This window comes from Calonectris borealis, chromosome 5, assembly GCF_964195595.1.
Source record: "Calonectris borealis chromosome 5, bCalBor7.hap1.2, whole genome shotgun sequence".
Taxonomy (NCBI): Eukaryota; Metazoa; Chordata; class Aves; order Procellariiformes; family Procellariidae; genus Calonectris; species Calonectris borealis.
In genome coordinates, this window is record NC_134316.1 from 19,086,027 (window position 1) to 19,107,247 (window position 21,221).

Genomic DNA, 21,221 nt, shown 5'->3' on the forward strand with positions numbered 1-21,221 from the left:
AAATCATCAGAATTGTCAAAACAGCCACCATAGATACTACATACATATAGCTGTAAGAAGTAGATGTAATTATCACCACACTCTCATTTCTCCCCAAAAATTGCTGGTTTAGTATCAAGAGTGTTAGATACCTAGGTTAGAAACCTAGAAACCTGAGCCGAAGTACAATATGGACTATTCAGTTCATAAATTGCTCTTTGCTGAACACATCTCTCTCACTGCGAATTTTATTTCACGCTGGTTAAGGCATTAGGGTAGAAGATAATTTTAACTACAGCATTCAACTTTTGTGGTATGTTAAGGATGTACATCTGTCCTCGAGTGGCTGTTGAAAGGACTTATCATCTCTTCATGTAAGAGCAATATGACTGATGACCCTGATAGGGTCACCTCATCAATTATACTGAAAATTCATATGTGCGTAGACATTTTAATTCCCACACAGATCACTTCTGCAGTCTTCCTTATTATTCTATTTAAGGTGTGATATTTCAAGAATATTCCGGATTTGCCCAACTATTTCCAATTAAATGCACTTTCTTCATGGAACATCCTAAATTTTCAGTCATTCCTGCTGAAACTGTAGTTGCTTAACTATTCAGAAAACGGACATAACACTGAACACAGACAGATTTGTTTGCTAATGATGACTTGGTCATACAAAGAAAGGGCCAACACAAATTAGTCGGAAAGAGGGATGTTTTCTTGTCAATTCTTTTCTCAAACATCAACAATTCTCCCACCCCCCAAAAAATTCCTTACCAGCTACAATAGTAAAATCAGCTTCAATGTCACAAGCTATAACATCTCCATTTTTTATGTGCTTCTTTACAGCATCTTTTACTTTGCCCATTCCTAATTCATTTCCTCCATCTCCGACACCTTTATGAAAAGAGAAAAAGAGCAGATGAGTATGAACGCAGCATATAGCTACCAATCCATTTAGAAATCATTCAGTGTCTTCCTCAGAGTCTCCATGACAGTTCATAGCTCCATACGAGACGATTTACCCTTTTTAATCAAAAGCGTCTAAAACAGAAGACTGTGAATAAAATAGCTGAAAGAATCACCTATCACATGCTATCCTGTAAGTGTATATATGCAATATATCCTGTACTGGTGCAGGCAAAAGAAATCAAAATTATCAAGTGCTCATGAACTGCAGACAGAATTAAGATAGCAAACTTTGCTTACGGAAGGCCTTAAATGAGTGTTCTATATAATGCATTATCATAAGTACATTAGCACAAATAGAGAAAGAAGATAGAAAACAAATCCAAAATAAACCTGAGAAATTAGCATATGATTCTATAATAAAGCAAGCATAGAAAACTTTGGTTTGTTAAAAGCTTTAATTAAAAAAAGAGTTTAAAAGTAGCAATTATTGCAGAAAGATAAGCAAAAATATATGTAAGGACTTTGGCAGAAGTAGGACTTACTGCACTGGAAATCTGTTTTATACAAATCACTATCATTGTGCCACAGTGTACAAAGAGCCCAACCCTGTGTACTACTACTGTTCTAATTTTTTCTAGTAATTTATGAAAAAAATAGCTAGTCTTTTTTTTTTTTTAAATGTTCATATATTCAGGGTGTGGGGCCTTGATTTTTGTTGGTTAAGTAGAAACAGTATGTATTTGTCTCAGTGATTTCAGTAAAATCAATGGGACCTATGTAATATTAGGAAAATTCTAGGCAACCCTATGTTTGGGACATAAAATGGTTAGATGTCATTCAGAGATGAAAGCTGGATAGTACCTTTAGTCTCTTAAAAAATGTTTAAAAAAAACACAAAAAAAATTCCATCTATTTAAATGGAAATTAACATTTCTCTTTCACCTGTTAGTCTAAATGGCATCTTCTCAAGTTTGAAGATTTTTTTCGAAAAATCCTAGTTAATGTCTGTAAAACAGAACAGTGAAGAGCTCCAAGTCCTCACTGCAATGTATCATATTTGAATTTGAAATGTGAGTGTGCTCTAATGCATAGCATGTGTTACAGGAGAGAAAGTACAGTATTTATAATTTACACTTCAAACCCTGAAAACTGACAAATTTAACACTTTAGTAACTGCATAAATATCTCACATAAGTCTGTAGCAAATTTCTTCTTTAAGTGAAATTGAAAGTTATTTCTCAGCAGCAATTTTTTATTTAACTCCTTATGTCTAAATAGTCAAGGGGAGTGTAATTGAGTGATACATAACTTACAAAAAAGGATTTGCCATGAAACAGCTTACCTTTTTTCTTATCTGCTTTAATAATCTGTTCACATTTATTTCAGTGTTGGGATTTACTGGTGCTTTCTAAAATCTGGTTTTTGGTAGTACTTTTCAAATAGGTAATGACATAATCATGGTGCTTCTATCATCATATATAAATACGGTAGTTACTACTGTTTTGTAAGAATCCACACAATTTGTGGTTTTTCTTATATTCAAAATCCAAAATTTTGCTCTTAATAGCCTTTAAAAAGGCTAAAATGAATTCTTGACCTTTGAATATCATCAACAGTTTCTTTAACTGAAAGATACTAATCTGTTGCTCAGCGTTTTTTTGTATCAGCCTTGCTTTGCTTTTTCTTGATTTGTGGAAGTCCTGTCACCAGGGTGGTTATGCAGTTAGTAGATCTACTGCCGTGGATGGATCCCATTAGCATTACACTGGGAGGAAAAGAACACCACACCGAAAATTTTCCTGCACCATCTGTTTTCTTCTTCCTCTACACGTTGGCAGAAGACTGCATTTTACTGTTGATTTCCAGAGTGAGATTCACCTGACAAAACACAGCCATCTACACATGAGCTAGTCAGCTAGACTTCTTTTAAAGTCAGCAGAGAGAAACAGGCCCTTCAAACATTCAGTTCATCTCCCCCCAAGGCAGACATCTCAAAAATAGATGTCTGAAAATAGACAAGATGAATCCTCTTCTCCTAAAGCCCTGAGTGCTTTCCAGGCAGAAGAAAAATTCTCTTTTCCAATTCCGATTCTGTCGGATCTTCCACGCAAGTTTTCACTGACTACATTGTTTTCTGAAACTACATTCATGAAAAATGCAGGAAACGTCAGTCTTCTGTGCTAGAAATCATGTGTATGAAAGGGAAACAAGTGTGACCACATTTTTTCATGCAGTACTTTGGAAAGCTTTTCATTAGCTCCTATATAAATAGTATATAACTATGTCAATTGTATGACAGCTGAAAAAAATAGCATGTGGTTTCGGTAACGTCTCTTAATCTTTTATTTCAATCTTTTGTGGAAAATGAGTCTTTCCAACCTCAGTCTTTCATGTCTTCTTATTTTGTATATTCCCAAAGGTTGCTGCTTACTCCATGACTTTTTATGATATCGATACCCATACAATTGCAGGCATTGTTCATGATTTGTCTGTGATCAGACTCCTAAATCAGATTTTTTTTAAACACAGATCTTGTTTTAATTGCAAAACTTGAGAGCAATTAATCAGCATGTAACAAATGTTCTAGTATTTCCCCTCTCCACCTACTAACACAGTACTGCTCGCCACTGAGCACACTATATAAAGACTTCTGTAAGGCTGAAAACTTGATCGTTCTAGTATCCTTTTCTAGTCTATAAAGTTGTCTGGGTACTCCGCCCTAATGGGTGCTGTACAATATTTGCATTTTATTTTGGAACTAGACATATGCCTCCAAATTCCTACTGACCACGAAGAAAGTCAAAGATAGCCCCACCAGAAAAATTATCGTAATCAGTAGCAATAGATTATCATCAGTAATGAGAGACAAGATGCAAAGGTCACAGCCCAGATTAGTGCCTTGTTAAGCTAGGCTTTGCAGAAATACCTTGAAAAAGCCAACAGCCATCCCAAGAAATTGTAATCAAATGAAAAAACAGATACAAAAAGTTAGTGTGATAAGCAAAATAAGAAATGTTAACTAGGTAACAGACAATGTAAGAAAAAATTACATTGTTTTTCTACAGATACTCAGTTAGTTCTCCAGCATACAATATCCATGCACTCAAATTCCATGGGAGATCAGAGCAGATACTTTCACTGTTTTTTGAAACCTATGACTTGTTAAATCATTTTCTATGCAGACATCTCTTTAGGGAAAATTCACAGGAATGGGACACAGTGAATCTGGATAACTGCTTCTTTTCTTCTTATTCACAAGCTCGTGGTATTTTTAATTAATGACATTTCATAGTATATTTGAATATTCAGAGATGTTTAAAACAAACTAATTTCTGCTGAATAGAATTCAAATTCCCACTGTGCAGAACACTCCAAACTCCGCCAAATCAATAATATACTTCGAGCTGCTCTGGGAGATATTTTAAGAGATTAGGGTATTTTTATTAAAGGAATCAGGATGTGATGTTACCTAAGTAGCTAGAGAGACCAAGTCCTTGTATCAACAGTCTGAAATCAGGGGCAACATAATTGAAATTAACTGCAGCAGATAAAGCTCTGAGGCATTTTGCTAAACATCTTTATGAAAGAGAGCTTTTTCTATCCTTATTCAGTCAATCTTTGGCTTCTCTGCTGAGATTGCCAACAGAGTGCCATCTAGAGTGCTTCTTTTTGAATGTTGAAAGTTACTCCTTAGGAATAGGACAAAAATTTGAATTAGATAATCTAAGTAGAATGTATTACAAGTTTTAAGATAATACAAAAAATACCAGTGAACTCTTCTGCTATACAGCTTTTAAATTATTCCAATACAGTGAAATCAGTCTATGTATTATCTCTGCAGGAGCTCTCTAAATTCTGTGGAAACATTTGAAAAACATCACTACTGAGAAGTCAAAGTTCCAGGAAAAAAGCCAGATCAGCAGACATGTTCTGATGTGACTGAAATCAGCCTGGCATGGACACTTATTTCTAACTTTGTGACACTTACTTCCAATTTTGTTTCTAATATTTACACAGATTATATATCTCCTAACTCCATTTTGGGCCACACAGTGTAGCACAAAGCATTTGATTGTACAAGGACGTTGTACAACACTTTATATATATCCGGGAATCCTTGATCTATGGCATATTCTTTCAAAACCAGATACAAGTCAGTTTTCAGGAAAAAAAGGACTATCGACAAAAGAGAGGAGCACCGTGTTGACAACAGCGCTCTTATTAGACCTATTAGTCAATGCTAATGTAGTTTTGGCAGGAAGGACAATGTGCTCCTTTCAAGATTATTATTGTATACATACATTTTGTTAGAGAAGGTTCTATTATAATAGATGCAAATATGCAATCCCTGCTCAAGGGAATGTACTGCTAAAAGGCAATAGAAACTAAGATTTTATCCAGATTGCTGTTTTAACACAGGTGTAACAGTCATAAAAACAACTATAATACTTTAATATGTAATGTTTCTATTCAGTATTCACTTGCTTTCTATGCTGCCTTTCACACATAAAATACAGAATAAAGTCAGTGTCAAAAACTATACTTAGAGAAGCGTATGTATGCACACTGATGTATAGATAATACACACATCTGGGCTTGCTTTTTTGTCCTTAAATAACTTTGAAATCAACCCCTTCATTTTTTTTTGGTTGTGAGAACCCTTCAATAGAAACCTCTAATTTCTCTCCAGCAACGGTCTCTAAATTCAACTGCGACAAACAGCTGTAGCCCACAAGCAGTTATTCAGCACCTGCCTCCTTCCAGTAAGAGTTCCTGTTTTGTGCTTCTCTTGCTTCTGAGAATGTAACACAAACTCACACATACCTGTTGTTGTGACTCCTGGAATGGTTTGTGCAGCTAAAAACAGTTCATCTATGGGATCTATCAGATGTTTAATGTTAACTTTCCTGGCATTGTAATAATTGCCATCAGCAGCCATCCCAGCACGCTCTATCGCTATCAGGTGATCAAATCTGGTTAGAGACGAGTGAAAAAACAGAGGAGAGGAGTCAAAGCTGTGATTCTCACATAACAAACTCTTCTGTTGGCAGCTGCTTCTCCTGTTGTGCTTGGTTCTACTTTTTGACCATTTGGGATTCAAGGTTAGTCTAGTTTCTTTGTAGCTTTAGTGCAACTCCCTCAAACCATATTTACCACCAAGAAATGGAGAAGTTCCTGAAATGCTTTGGGTCAGCCATCTGGCCTTGCTCTGTTTCATGTTAAAATACATAATATCTTGTAAGACATTAGTCTCTAGAAGTTTTTTCAAAGAAAACAAAAAAGTAGCAAATTAATGATCATCTAAACCCTTGTTAGTGTAAATATAGTCTCTGCTTAAAGTATGTTGCTTGGCAAATGTTCATTTGTTTCTAGTTAGGGAGCTTTTTGGTTTGGGCTTTAGATTTGGGGGATTTTTCTTTAAGTCTATGACTATTTTGCTAGTTATGAAAATAGACAGATATACTGCAGATGTCCTATATTTTAAGCAGAATTTCAGTACTCAGTTCTGCCACTGTATGTTAGTATTAAGTTATTTTGCTTCTGTTTCTCCAATTTTACTGTTGAGAGATTACTAATTCTGCTGAACTACTTAATGTTTTTATGGGTCGGTATCTACTGTGACTCCAGAGACCTTAAGCAGGTTAGCTGTCTACTTTAAAGAAAGACTTACTTTAGCTTTTTGGGACTGTGGGATCAACTGAAATAGAAACTGGCTGTAATTATATTATGCATAGCTATAAAACACTTTTTTAAAACAATACATAAAAAATGAAGACAGTATCGTGCATACTATTACAGCATATGATTATAGCATACACTAACCTGTGGAAAGAAATGGGAATTGAGTAAGTTGATGAAGCAAATACCAGGGTGAAAGATCTTTTTATTAAAGAGAACAAACTGAAGGCAACTACATTAAAATGCTTTACAAAGAAAGATCAATAAAAATGAGCAATGTATGCCTACTTAAAGGAAATGTAAGTTGCCTGCTAAGTAATGAAATGTGTGTACAGCTACTTAGCAAATTCTCCAGTGCCTTAACCCTAATCACACTTTGCATAAATCTGAATTTTTGCCCAACATTGCATACTCAACAATGCATATGCAAACAGTTCAAATCAATATCGAGAAGTGCATGCATACATCTATAATTTTGGCTTTGGCTGCCTGAAGACAATAGGATGATCACTTTCACATTATTACAAACGCATGACATTTTATTAAATCAAATCAGATTCCCCAGTTGTCAGACTTGAGCCAAACCTCTAGAAAGTGAACACACTCCACAACTGTTTTCCTAGCTCTTTCACTGACTCTGACGTAATACTTCCCCTTTCTGATTTTCTCACCAATTTAAAAACTGGTAAAATAATATATACTGTGTGTGTATATATCTATATCTATGGAATAACAGATGAAAAGTTTTTAGAAATTTTTCAAAGGAAAAGAGCTATTGATATATGAAGTATCATTTCTTTTTTGTATTCCAGAATTGCATAATTGCAGAATAACATGAAATTCTGTACTCTGTGTGCTCCAATACCAATGTTTGGCTTCAAAGTTTGTTCTGTTCTTTCCAAGTCTCAAGGATTTACTTGTAACCACTACATCATCGTCATAATTTTTATTATAACTTTACACAGTAGAGGTGTGACCTGCTCTCAAAAACTGAATACACATACCTAGGTCTTCCAGGATTCCTATTTTCACACAAAAACATTAAAGCTGAATCAGCACTTTCCCTTTGATAACTCAATAGAGGGACAGGTCTCTTCAGGATTCCTACAGGAAAACAAAATACAATTCAGATACTGTGTCCCTTTTTTTTTTTTGATGTGTGTGTGAGTAACTTTAAAAAAAAAAAAACAACCCAAAACCCCCAGTTAGAATAGTAAGGACTCAATGTCTCTTCACAGTTCCTGATAAGCTCCCTGCATCCTTACTTGAAATTAAACTCGTTTGGATGTTAATGCTAGTAAATGGGACCTTGAGATAGAAAACAGGTCTACAAGAATAAGAACAGACATCCAGAATTCATCACAAACAGCTAATCCAGAGTCAGTACCCACACATAAGCATTAACTTGATGCCAGCTAGGTTTAACAAAATGTCATCGTAGGAACGCTGATCAGAGCTTAGAGGATGAACTCCAGTTCATTCTCTGGAAAAAAAAAAATCCTGTACTAAGTGGCAGTGAGATTAACTGAAGCAACCTTGGCTCAAATTGGCAAGATAAAACCTGCAAAACGTGTGTCTTACCTAGCTGAACAGCCTCTTCAATAATCTTTTTATTCAGATTCATGGCTCTCTGATCTGTTACTATGGCAACCTCTTTCTCCAAGGCCTGCAATATAGCTGCAATAGCAAGGGCTCCTGGGGGCCCGTCGTTCTCTTCTGGTGGCTCATAAGCGAAGTGGGTAGGAAATCCCGTTGTTATCAGCACCGACCGAGCATGGGAAATGGACAGGCAAGCCTTCAGCAGCTCGTCCTGGCGGTGCAGATGAATTATACCCCGGTCTCCTATAAAAGTGTTTTTAAAGAGAGCAGTACGCTTCAATATATCGTCCTCCTTTTGAAGTTTCTGTGTGGGTGAACTTGCATACTTTAAGGACATAAAAAGGGTTAAAAAAAAAAAAAAAAAAAAAAAAGAAAAACTTCTGGTCAAGGCAGGAATTGGGGTAATTTCCTCAGGAAACCTGGGAAGGTGTAGGATATGAGTAATGAAGATAATGGGCTGTACTTCCAGGTTAAGAATTTCAGTTAACTGAATTTTTTAAATTACTATACCTAGCATTTCTAGGTATTAGTGTAAATAGCTTTTTCTTCTTCTGAGAGCTTATTGCGTATTGCTTCCTTTCCTTTGGCTCCCTGCTTTCCTCTCATCTGTGGTGACAGGCACGCTAAACCATGTCTGGCTACCGAAGCTAGATTGCAACTCAAGCATCCCAGATCTTACAGAAGTTTTGATGCAGACTTCAGAAGAGTAAGCTGGTCCTTTGTCTCTGTTTAACTCTACCCCCTTAGGGGATTCCCAAATAAATTCCACTTAATGAAATGATTAACCACAGAAGTGAGGTTTCAGAGACACTGCAAGTCACCAGGGGACTTTATAAACTCAATTAATACAGTGGTATCCAGGTGACTGCTAAAAGGTCTTGTAACACTTCATATAGTAGAGAACCATGTTATCTGACCTTGAGAAATAGGTGAATATTAACAGATGTCTCTTCTCATGGGTCAGTCCCTAAAGAGGCAACACTGCGTTATCTGTGTATGTCTTTCATTGTTCAAACACTTCCTATCCCCTCTCCCTTCCCTGGCACTCGGAAACACAAGTTCACAGCAAAGTCCTTTTGACTTGCTAGCACTTCTGAAAACCACGAATACCAGCATGAGGTGCCAACATTCATGGGCTGATGGCGAGAGGTAACTCCTCACTATTGTTTGCTGGCCTCCTCACATCTTCACCTTTCTCACCTTCCCCCCTGCCCCACACTTTCCTCTTTTTGTCCTCAATTTCCCCTTTGCCATTTCTCCCTCTGTTCCTTCTACATAACATACAGGCAATACACAGATAGCAGACACAGAAAAAAGTTCTGAACAAAACTTAAGTAACAAAATCAGGGAATATTAGTCTCTGAGAAGTGGGGTATATTAACTGAGATAAAGTACTGTACTCTCCTTCAGCAATAAAACGAGCTAACTCTTAAGTTAGGTCCTGTATTTCTGCAGAGCACGGCACTGCGCCAAGCTGATCCCCAGAGAGTGGGAAAAGGAGAGGCCTTGTGAGTAAAAATAAACAGACACAAACATATGCACACAGCCCAAACCCGGAGCTTGGGAGAGCTGGGCGTAAGCTGTTTTCCACTACTGCCTACAGAGGATTTCAGAAAACTTATGGGAAACTGAGATCAGAATTTACAGCAGACAGAGGGGACTAATTCAGTGTGCATTTTAGGAATGGTTGCGCTATTCAGTTTGCCTTTATTTCCTTCTCATCTTCCTTGTGCACACATGCAGCCCTACCTCTCAACCTTCTGTGGTGATCAGGTCACTTCAGCCCATCACAAAACACCTCAGTGATGAATATGTCAGCAGAGCTTAATGTAATTCCACCCATCAGAGAGGTTTGTTTGAAAAACACATGCAACTACTAGAATTTTGTGGTAGGAGCACAGTAGTCATGAATATATGTAAAGAAACGTGCTATTTACTCAACAGTGAATACCCATGTAGCTGTTACCAGCATGCTGAGGTGCCCTGTACTTTATATACCAATTTCATTTTATTCAGTAACAGTTCTTATGCCCTGTGGACTCTCCAGGCTGCTGTAAACATCGATGCTTCTGTGTACTTTGAGAGTATACAGTCATCAGGATCAGATATTCCATTACCCATAAGGTTGAATGGTTTTGGCCAGACTCTGATATTTAGTACGGCAACAGAAAATGTAAGACCTAGTTATATTAACTCGCTGTATTCCACTAAGAATTTTTAAAATCTTAAAATTGCCTTTAGATTCTTACCGTGCTCTTGAACTTTATGAATATCTAAAAAAGCAGGATAGGTCATATCTACCTCATAACAAATCCACTAAAGGAAGTGAGTTTTTGTTTTTACCTGGATCTATTCCAATTAGGGCCTCTAGAGTCCTTATCTTTTGGGCTGCTTCTGCTGACACAATACTATAACGCAGAGGATCTTGAGAAATGCAATGGACTTGTGGGACTTCTCTTGACGATCTGACTGTGACACTGTCATTCTTTAGGTCGGTAATGAACATGCAGCCAGGAGAATGAGTAAAAGCTAATGGAGCTCCTAAAATGGGTGAAAACTTCAATTAAACATGTTGTTATTGCAATATATTGAAATATCAGAATGATAAAATCACAAAAAACTATTTAATTTAACAACACAGAATCCCTGCCTGATGACAATTATATCATAAAAACAGCAGATATTTTAAGTTACACTGCAGCAATTAATACATTTTGAGAAAGAAATGTATGCATATACATCTGAAAATGTTTTCACTTTTAAAAAGCTCACATGGGTAGTTGAGATCAGGTTTTTCTACAATATCCTTTTTGGTATAAACTTGAGGCAACTGAGGAACTGAACACTGGTACCCTCCAAGGAAGTCTGTCAGGAATTGGCAAATCTGAAAACTGGGTTTGATGTGCATGAAGAAACTAGTGCACTGACATAAGAACAAGTTAATGCTTAAACTTGCACAGTGTGTTGGTGATACTCTTTCCATAAGAATAAGTTAATTTTCTAGGTTCTAGAGTGCTGCTGGAAGCTATAGCATCTCTCTTGTACCTTTGAATATCCTTGTAATAGTGATATGACAAAACTATGTCAACTACTGCCTGCTGGCTAGCAGTAGTCCTTTATTGGATTAAGAAAATGGGGAATAGCATGTCTGCGCAGTGTCTTGCCAACCTAGCTAGGAGACCTATAAACTGGCAAGGAAAAATGACAAAAGGTGACCAGTAAGCCTTGTCAAAGGGAATATGAGTAGCATCTAAAACCCTGGTGAACAATAAGCTTATATAGACCTGATAGCATCGTAGCTCCCTACTGAAAATATTTGCTGTCTTTATACTAATTCCAGAAGTCTTGATCTAGATTATACTTGATTTGGCAAAATTAGTATGTTGTTGGATAAATCACAAGTGGTTCAAGCAAAATCTTTCTTTGTTAGGATGGTGAAAAGGAAGGAGATATTTAACAAGTACATATGTGCTTGATCTGTGGTAGATCTGTTAGAAGTCTATGGCTAGTTAATTTAAAAGCAGCTGGGGAACATGGTTGTTGAGGTTTAATATACCTCACCAAACCATGTGAGTAGACAGTATTTTTTGTGAGAAGCTAGCAGATTCATCTAAAGTGTAGGTACTAGTGGTATGGCAGAATTTTGACTATCTAGATGAAAAAGGAGCACAGAAAGATACAAACTGCCAGAAAATTCCTGGAATGCATTAATGACAACTGGTTTTAACACAGAAAATGGAGAAATAAACAAAAGTAAAAGCCAGTTCCAGGAAAAGGCAGAATAGACAGCTGCTTTGGGCAACAGATTGTAGAGAGGTTGGCAAACTTTTTCTCGCCTTTCCCTGCAACAAAGATGTATGAGGAAGATGAATAAAACTGCTGAAGAACACAGAAAAGAGTTTGGATTTGGGACTGGAGAAAAGGAATTGTATGTGAGAAAGAAAAAGAAGTCTGCGCCTAGTGCTGAACATATTTACAGCAGGTGTTGAGAGCAGTTTAGATAAACATCTGTAAGGAACCACAAGGATATAGCAGATCCTGCAAGGAGAGAAGGATGAAGCAGATGATGTTCCAAGGCTCTCCCAGTTATACTGCCTATGATTATTAAGCTTCTTTTTCAGTAAGAACTAAAATATAAGATTTCATTAAGCACTAGTGATTTAGAGCTGTATATAATACTGTCACTACGGTTTAGTTGCATTTCCTTGCCCTTTGTGCTCATGCCTGTTATAAATGACTGGATAAAGTGAAGGACAGCTCCATGCGGAGGATAAAGCTTCATTTACGTAAAGTGTGTCACATTTACTTCATTTTAGAGCAAAACCTAAAAGCTCAAAATTCTTTTCCAGGTCAATCAATTTGCTAGCTCTTGACAACATTTTGGAAAGATTTCTGGCTGCTTTTTTTTTTTTTCCCTTTTGTTTTTTTCTCTTTTCCCTTTATTATTGTTTTACTGTAGTGTAATACAAAACAATATTTTAAAAGGAAGAAGCTTAAAAAAGAATGCCTTTAAACTTCTAGTATTTAATAATGCTTAAAAAAGATGTTTTGATGCTGCCAGAGCTTTAGATTTCTGCCTTTAAAATACTCAAACAAAAGTGATGGAATTTCAGTAAGAACTTCCTTGAAGATAGACCTGTATTTCACAATGGAGAATAGTCCTGCCACAGGTTTTTTTGTTGTTTGGTTGGGGTGTTTTTTAGCTCACCCTAAAATCAAGCCTGCTAATCAGCCAACTCATTCAGTCCATGTTTAAAAAAAAAAAAAAAGAGAGGGGAAAAAGAGATTGAAGGATAATTTAAAAAGAGTCTCCAAGTATAGTACATACTGCAGTTGATGACTGCTTCTACTCCTGTAACTCCACAGGCCCAATACACTGGAATATCACCAGCGTGAAGGTGAACTGGATCTCCATAATCTGGTTTGGAAAGATCTTGTATTCCCAGCAGACCTTGAATTGATCAAAAATGAAATAACGAGAGATTCCAATTAAGCAGTGCTACTGCAAAGCTGCGGGAGGGGCAGACCCCAAACATCATTCAATGACACTAAGCTAGAATTGCAACAGTGGCAAGTCCCACTGAAATGGCATATTTAGTTTGCCTTTAAGTGCGTGTCCCCAGAACCTGAGCTGACTTGTTTTCCCTTTTTGTACTTGATGACATCAGTAAAAATGTATTCACTTTATTTCTGCAACAAAATACAAGCTAGACATGTATGCTGAGTTTCCAAGATATTATAAATCTTCTCTATCAACAGAAGAATTACATTCATAACACTGGCAAACAAGAATAAATGACTGCGATGCAAAATGGGTTCTTTCTAGAACATGTTTTTTACTGCTTTAGCTTCCTACGTTCTTTAGCTAGAGAAATGAGCAACCACTCTTTTACCTCTCTGGGTTAGATAACTACATCTCACTCTTATCCAGCTTTCACTAAATTGTCTTTTGCTTTATTCTAACACCTACTTGTAACATTCTGGGTCATTCTAAGCACTTGTTCTCTTCCCTTGGTTTTAAATTCTTCAGATGCTTTAATACACCACTGTCTTTTCTGGAATTAATTTATATGATCTGTATATATAATAATTTACTCTTTTCTGTTAAAAAGAAATAAATAGTGGAGACCCTTACTTGCCCAATCATCTTGTTGCTGTACTCAAAGTAATGACTTATTACTAGTTCCCCAGATTTAAGCAGTCAGACCAAATATATTACTGGGGAATACTGTTACCGATGACATCTCCTTCCATGCTCTGCAATGTGATCCTTCTGTGTATGCAGCCCATGAGTCTACTGATTGACAGAGGGGAATTTTTTTTTTTTTATTGTAATCTATCTTCATCTTACAGGTGTTTGGTTTGGTTTTGGTTTTTTCCAAACAGCTTCCTGTTTTATGATTTTTTTTCAGCTTTCCCTTGCAAAGAATAGGCCTATACTTGTTTGAGCTGGATTTCTTAAAAAATATATATTCTTGTTATACTTCTATTTATTCTGTCTTAAGTGTTGTGCTCAACGTATCCTATTTCAGTATTTTTAAAAATAATGCAGTATTTACTTTCACAGTCATCCGCTAAGACACAAAATGCATCCACACATACTTCTCCCCATGCTGTCAATCATTGCTACCCTGTCACTGGAATCTCTGACAGCAAGAAAGTATTCACATATAAATGAAACTGCATACATTTTAGAAAAATGTGATTACACTCTTTACGAAAACACCCCTGCCATACAACTTAATTTATCTACATTAGACAGCTATCTTTTATTCAAGAAACCTTTGTGTTCAGCTCATTCAAAACCTTCTTTTTTTCTTTTCTTTTTTTTTTTTTTTTTTTTTTAAATTCAGGTTTGTGACCAGTAGAAAGGATTAAAACTTAATAAATTTACTGCTGCAGGTATTTCAGTCCTCCCACTTCCCGTGGTTCCCCCCTCCATTTTTATACACAGTGAAGCGCAGGCAGAGTGAAACATGAAAAGCACTGACCAGGGTCACCCATGTGAATTGGGGCTCCATGGGCTGCTTTTAATCCCGATGTTGCCAGCACAGCTGCTTCCAACCTGCTTGCAGGAACAGGTCTCATTGTGACTACTAAGTTGCAGCGAAAAGGAGAAACACTGTAGCAAGGCACAGCTGTCTGGCAGTTTAAAAGAATCCAAGGCGTTAGCAGGAATACTGAATAATACTTCTACAGTATTAGAAGAAATAAATCTAAAAATTTGTGCTGTACTTGAGTTTAGAAAGGCTGTATACTAACATTCATTTTAAATCCTTTGAAAAAAAAAAATTTCTTAGCATCCCATAATTTTTTTTTCCCTGTAAGATCCAGCAGTGCAGGAGTGAAATATTCCATCCTTGAGCTTCTTTGTATCGATCACTAAAATTTTCAACATCATGCATTTCTTGCTTTGGTAGATACAGCACACAGTGTGGTGAGCTCAGTATATTCTGAATATTGTCAGAAAATAACTGTGCGCTCCCTATACAGACAGGGAAAAAGCTAATAAAAAGTATCACGCAGCAACAAATCGACTTGGTCTGAATCTATTCTCTGTATTTGAATTCAGGCGAGCTACAGTGTTCTGTAAGATGCAAGGGTCAGGAACTCCTGCTGCTGGCAGTACCCACTTCTACAGAAGCAGTATGCCAGTTCCACACATGCAAAATCTTAATCTTTTGTGCCTCTAGAAAGGTTCTATGGAATTCACCATCACCACTGACTGGGATGCTGAAGCACCTCTTCTATTCAGAAATAAAGCAGTCCAGTTTTTTAGAACAAAATGTCTGATATCTAAGTTGCATTTGAACGTAAACAAGATATGTAGACAGCTAGAGCTGTTTAGAAAATGCTCATTAACAATCTTTATAATAAAAATTGTTACACCTGTCACTGAAGAAACGCCCTGTTCTTCACAGTATTGATGTACTATAAGCTATGAAATTTTCCTAATTCTGAAATGTTATAAGCAGATACATAGTCATATTTTTTTTCTTTAAGCTTGGTAGAAGGACTCGCGTATGAGAAAGATTTGTGCCTTCATTTTGACCAGGAGTATAGCAAAAAGATTTTGAAAACAACAAACAACAATTTTTGAAAACAACAAACACTGAAAACAACAACAACCTTTGTCTAGTAGAACAGCATACGAACTATATGAAAAAGGCCTGCAGATGTGTACTTAAGTGTTATAATATTAAAGGGTCTACCTACTGGAGCCAGAATTATTCTAGGACTTCTGCCAACATTAAAATCTGCACTATAAACTTTCTGAGCCAGTTATAATTTTCAGTTCTATGGTAGATACCTCACGTTTTTGGGAACATCATCTGTCCCAGAGGTCTGGGTTCATAGCAAATATGCAGTTTAAATGCTCTACTGTCACAGAAAAAATCCAAAATGTGGCTATCAATCACACGTGCAGAAGAAACTGCTACTGTCATGGCTCCTAAAAGGAATAATCCTACTGCAAGCTGGAGCTGGTATGGAGAGCAGGACATGTATAAAGGCATGGTCAGAATAGTGCATGGGTCATCGGTTGAAACAGAGAAGGCAAACCAGAATCCAAATGAAATGGCTGCCACAGCACACAGGGAAAAACTTTGTCACCATAAATGAATAAAAAAGCAGATCGGCCTTGCAGGAAGTTGAGAAAAGCACTGAACTGAGGCTGGGCATATTTTACCCTCTATTTTTGTGCACTCAGTACTAGCACATGCCTAAAGTTACTATGCAGGTAGGGAAAAAAAGATCTGATTTTGAGCAATAGATATATGCACATAATGTGAGTATGAACAAATACTCAAAGGCAAAGTTACAACAAAGACTCCGTGTGTGTGCGTATACTTACCTTATACATGCTTACATTACATTTTTGCTCAACATTTCTTATGGGAATGCCAGCATTTTGGACTGCTTTTTCAAAAGAGAAGCTGCAGCCTAAATAAAAAGTCACCATGTCCTTAAGTTGTTCAGAATAGTCCTTTAGGCTCTTCAGTGATCCAGTATAAGCTCCGTGCTCATATATTCTGTACTGTAGGCAGTCAGTTCTAGTGAAATAAGAAGTTATCACAGCTTTATCATATTTTTTGAAATCTGGGTGAATAGTTTGAATTGACATTAACCCAGTATCAAACCACAAAATACAGCCTACTTTATCCATTTATTTTCTTTCTGAGTACAATGAAACAAACACATGCAAAAACCCCAGAACACCTTATTCTGCACAAAAACAAGCCAGTAAACAGAACACATTAGAGTTTGGTATTTTTTAGGTTTTATAGGTAAATGTCCCTTATACGTATCTTGTCTCTGGGCTTCAGAAATTAGGGAGCTCTTTTAAGTCTTGCTTTTAGTGTTTACTACAGAAGCATAGCTTTCAAATTTCAGAGACCCTACAAATACCATGCGGTCACCATGCCTGCATTACTATCAAATAAAACTAAGGTAAAACCCTATTATCTATGGGTCAGACCGCGAAGTATTTAGAAATTACACAAAATTCCACTTTTGCATGAGAGAAATACTTGTAATGCTGACAATTATCATAACATGTTTCTCAAGAACAAGACGATCAGGCTGTTATACTCATGCATAGTTTTCATTCAAAGGTATAACTCCAAGAAAAGAAACTTGTTCGAAATGTACAACAGTGTGAGCAGGCTGTTCCCTGAAATCCTCCTAATCACCACCGGCATTTACTGCAGAACGTTGAGAAGCAGAGTTGGTCTGTAGTTACCTGATATCAGAATCACTGCTGAGAGGACATGCCCATTCACCTGGTTTACTTCTGTACAGCAGTGGCAGGGGTCCATCATTTGCATGGCAAAACTTCTCAAAGTCATCAGCCAGGGACTTGTGCAAAATCACGACGTTGGCCTGTTTATAGCCTGAAATTGTAGAAGGTAGGAATGACCGGTTAATAATTCAGCTTTTTGTTTGTGAAACAGTAACTTTTCTGTATAGATTTCTTTAGATGGTCTATAAAAAATAACCTCAAGGAAATTTTTAATTCAGAATTCCGTAATTAAATTAAACAGCTTTTTGAAATGTTTTTAAAATCATAGCTAGATGTACTCTGTATGTGAAGTTGTTCACAGCTAAAATAGTTGGCAGACATGGGTAGTACTAGAATATGAAGACAGCACAATTACTTTGATAAACACTTCTACGAATTTATATATAAACTTAATTTATTACCTAACCTGGGAAATTAGTATTCTACAGGAAAATGCTTTACTTTGCAAATGTTAGCACAGAGCCAAAGAAAGGCTATTGCATACCACACTTTCACCATTTTTTTTTATTTAATACCAAGCTATAAATCATGGCCAGTCCAACAGTAAACTCCTAGTATCTTGGCGTTATGTAGCCCATTCTTTAGAGTTTGTTGGCTATGAAATTTTACTGTGGGCTGCAATTTAACAGACATAATTACAGCTCAGGAATAAACTCTTGCCTGTCACACTGAATTTCAGTCTTTTCTACTATTTCTAATTTAAAAAACCTAAAATGAACAGAACTGCTATACTTTCTTCACTTGGAATCAACTTTGATTTAAAAGGTTGTTGACTACTACCATGCGATAGCTTCTAAAGACATTAACGTTTTTGCAATGAGCACCAACGAAGAAAGCTCACATTCATTTATTTAGCAAAAATTTATTTTCTAAACAGTAGTAGTTAATATCAATGTCATTTTAATTTTCCTGCATGTAAATACCAGCTGTTCAAATACAGAGAGAAAATTTGGAATACAATTAGTCTGTGGTGTATAAAACTGCCAATTAACAGTCCCTAACTCCTGTAGTGATACTGTCTTAAAAAGTTATTACCGTGTCTGATATCAGACAGGCAAGTAAGAGGCTGCATAGAAGCTCTCACTTTCTTGAATACTGTGGTATTCTGTCATCCAAGAGGCAATCATTTAGTTGAAATCAATGATCTGCCTTAAAAGGCTGTAGAAAATCAGCCAAATCTTACTCTTGACCAAAGCTAACAAAGAAACCAAAAGATAAAATTCTATTCCTGATGGAAAAATGCAAAGCAAAGGCTGAAGTAAGCATGTATTTGCATACTGAATGTGCCCACAAACTGCTCTCCTGGGAGTACTCAGCACAAAAATTCATTTTATTACTAGCAAAAGTTACTAAATACCGAAAGAGTTTCTTGCTAAATATAGAACTACATTTTTGTTAAATAAACATACTAAATTTACCACTGAATAAAATACTACATTCAGTTACCCCTCAACTTCATTCCCTGCCGTCCATGTGAAATCCACAATCACTTTCTATTTTGCTGCTGATATTCACAAATTCTTAAAACTATGGTTTTAGTCAGTGCATTCAACTCGGACAACACTGAATTTAAAATACTAGTCACTGCTGACAGACTGAATCTGTAGGTAACTTTGAGGTATTCTATAAACTCAGGAAGCTTCGTTAGAACTCTTTGACAACTTTATTGCTCCTCCTGATAACTATCCTTACTTTCTTTATAGATGAAAAGATATTTTTCCCTTCCTGCATCAGTTTACCTATATACTTGCATATGTATCCATCATTATGAATATATTCACGAGCAATGTTAGTGAAGCTGGACATGCTGATCAACCCATGCATTAATTCAACACACTCATGTCCGAATTCATAGAATTTTAGAAAGAGTTTTTAACTTCTTTGATGAATGACAATAAGAGCAGTAAGAAATAATTATTTTAGTAGTATATCACCCAACAACGTAAGACGATTTTAAGGATTCTGAGAAATTCCAGTTACCCTCGTTTTTTTAGCCTTTGCATAACAGAGCTGTATGCTTATGGCTAGAAGTCTGAATTTGTTTTGTATGTAAACAATACTTTTTTCAAATGTTAAAACTAACGCATTTAAAACTGTAGCAATACATGCACTTAAAAATAGTTGGGGCAAACTGCAGATTATTAACATTATACCACGTTTTCCATTAGTATTTTTCAACTTATGTACTGATGGAAAAGAAAACCATAATTTCAAGACTCACTGTGATTCTATAAAACGACCCTTAACGTTCTTATGTTATAGTAACGCTACTTCACACAGCTTTGTTGATCAGCTACTTGCCACAGTATTTTTAGTTAAGTTACATTTTAAAGTTGATCAGAACAATGACAGACTTCTCTGCTCCTGTAAAAGTCCAGCTACGAGAGGCAAGACAGAAATCAATTTTCCAGAATACATTCAGTATCTGAGTATAAAACTATTTTTCCCTCCCCCTTATAATTCCCCGTCTTGCTGAGTCAGTAATTTCCAACTTCTGCAACAGATGAAGCAGAAAACCACTTCTGTAACTATACGTCTCTAATTCTTCCCCAAAGTGTCTCCAATGCACTAAGTAAAGCAAGGTCTCTGTGAAGAACGTAGTATGTCATCCCACAAATGTGATCATAATGTATGCAAGAAAAGTCAGATTTGGTTAAAGATTTTTCAAATATTTTCTGCAACCGTAATTTCTCACTGACATAACTGTGAGCTGAGGATACACTGCAAACTTTGAAAACAAAGTCCATGTACTTTACACAGGTAGGATGATATATTTTCTCTGACATAGCTTTATGATTTAAGAACACAGTGTCAGGTACTTACAATGTGATTTCAAAAACACCCGAGTGACTTAAGAATATAAGTCAACATTTTCTTCTGTTTTACTTCAGTGCTTTTGATATTCCTACATTCCTTCACAAACAAAAAAAGAAACCACATAGCTATGAATCTAAAATGGAGCCACTTTTGCACTTAGAGCTGTTAGGTTTACTTACCCTCCGCCATTCCAGACGTACTACTAATACTGAGTTTGTTGCATCGAATTATTCTTCTTAGCACATGGGGAAGGACAGATTTCAAGCCTCCTGTCAAAATCATCTCTTCAGCCTTAACAGAAAGATAATTATAAATTCAAACACAAAGCATATTATTTTTTGACATTTTAAATTCTGATTTGCTGGAGAACTTAGCTTAAGTTTCCTCCTTGTGCTCCACCAAAGTTATTACCACGGGGAAATTCTAAGTTATAATCCAAAAGGCAGATCAAAGGCAAAAGATTATTTCACTGACGTTTTATGACTAAATGCAAACTGAATCTTTCAATAAAGATTGAGACATGCACTTTAACATTTGGGATCAAATGCAAAGTTTTGCTGGCCTGTAATGTAAGAAACAGATTTTACTTTCCTCCCTGATAAATATTCATTTCCTAGAGTATTCACTTTTCCAACATTCACTGTAACTTTAAAATTGTAAAAGCACAAATGGATTAACCTACCAAACTATAATCTGTACTATTACGTCTCTGTTCAAAACGCTTTTAGACAATTAGCAATGCAATCTTAAAGAAAGAACTATATTCAGAAAATGTAATTTTAATACATTCCACATGTATTATACTTTTCAAATATTAATTACGTAGAAGTGAATACTCCCATGGCTTTTCTTCCACTGGGAAAGCAGACATATAGATGTTTAATTCACTTGTCGTACAATCTGGAGTAGGAACAGAGATAAGTACTCT

General features: G+C 36.2%; 1 protein-coding gene across 9 annotated transcripts in view; it reads right to left on the reverse strand.

Moving 5' to 3' along the window:
• DGLUCY (D-glutamate cyclase) overlaps positions 1-21,221 on the reverse strand; it is a 51,403-nt gene that overhangs the window by 8,938 nt on the left and 21,244 nt on the right. For 8 of the 9 annotated variants that reach the window (XM_075151259.1, XM_075151257.1, XM_075151260.1 and 5 more), the window contains 10 exons: positions 20,473-20,584; positions 17,417-17,567; positions 16,529-16,727; positions 14,667-14,817; positions 13,004-13,126; positions 10,519-10,716; positions 8,158-8,418; positions 7,581-7,680; positions 5,722-5,870; positions 763-882 (listed from right to left, as the gene is read on the reverse strand). In XM_075151259.1, the coding sequence (XP_075007360.1) occupies positions 763-882; positions 5,722-5,870; positions 7,581-7,680; positions 8,158-8,418; positions 10,519-10,716; positions 13,004-13,126; positions 14,667-14,817; positions 16,529-16,727; positions 17,417-17,567; positions 20,473-20,575 (1,555 nt within the window). In that variant the 5' untranslated portion in view covers positions 20,576-20,584. The remainder of the gene's footprint in view (positions 1-762; positions 883-5,721; positions 5,871-7,580; positions 7,681-8,157; positions 8,419-10,518; positions 10,717-13,003; positions 13,127-14,666; positions 14,818-16,528; positions 16,728-17,416; positions 17,568-20,472; positions 20,585-21,221) is intronic. The other variant, XM_075151258.1, reaches the window with a different exon arrangement.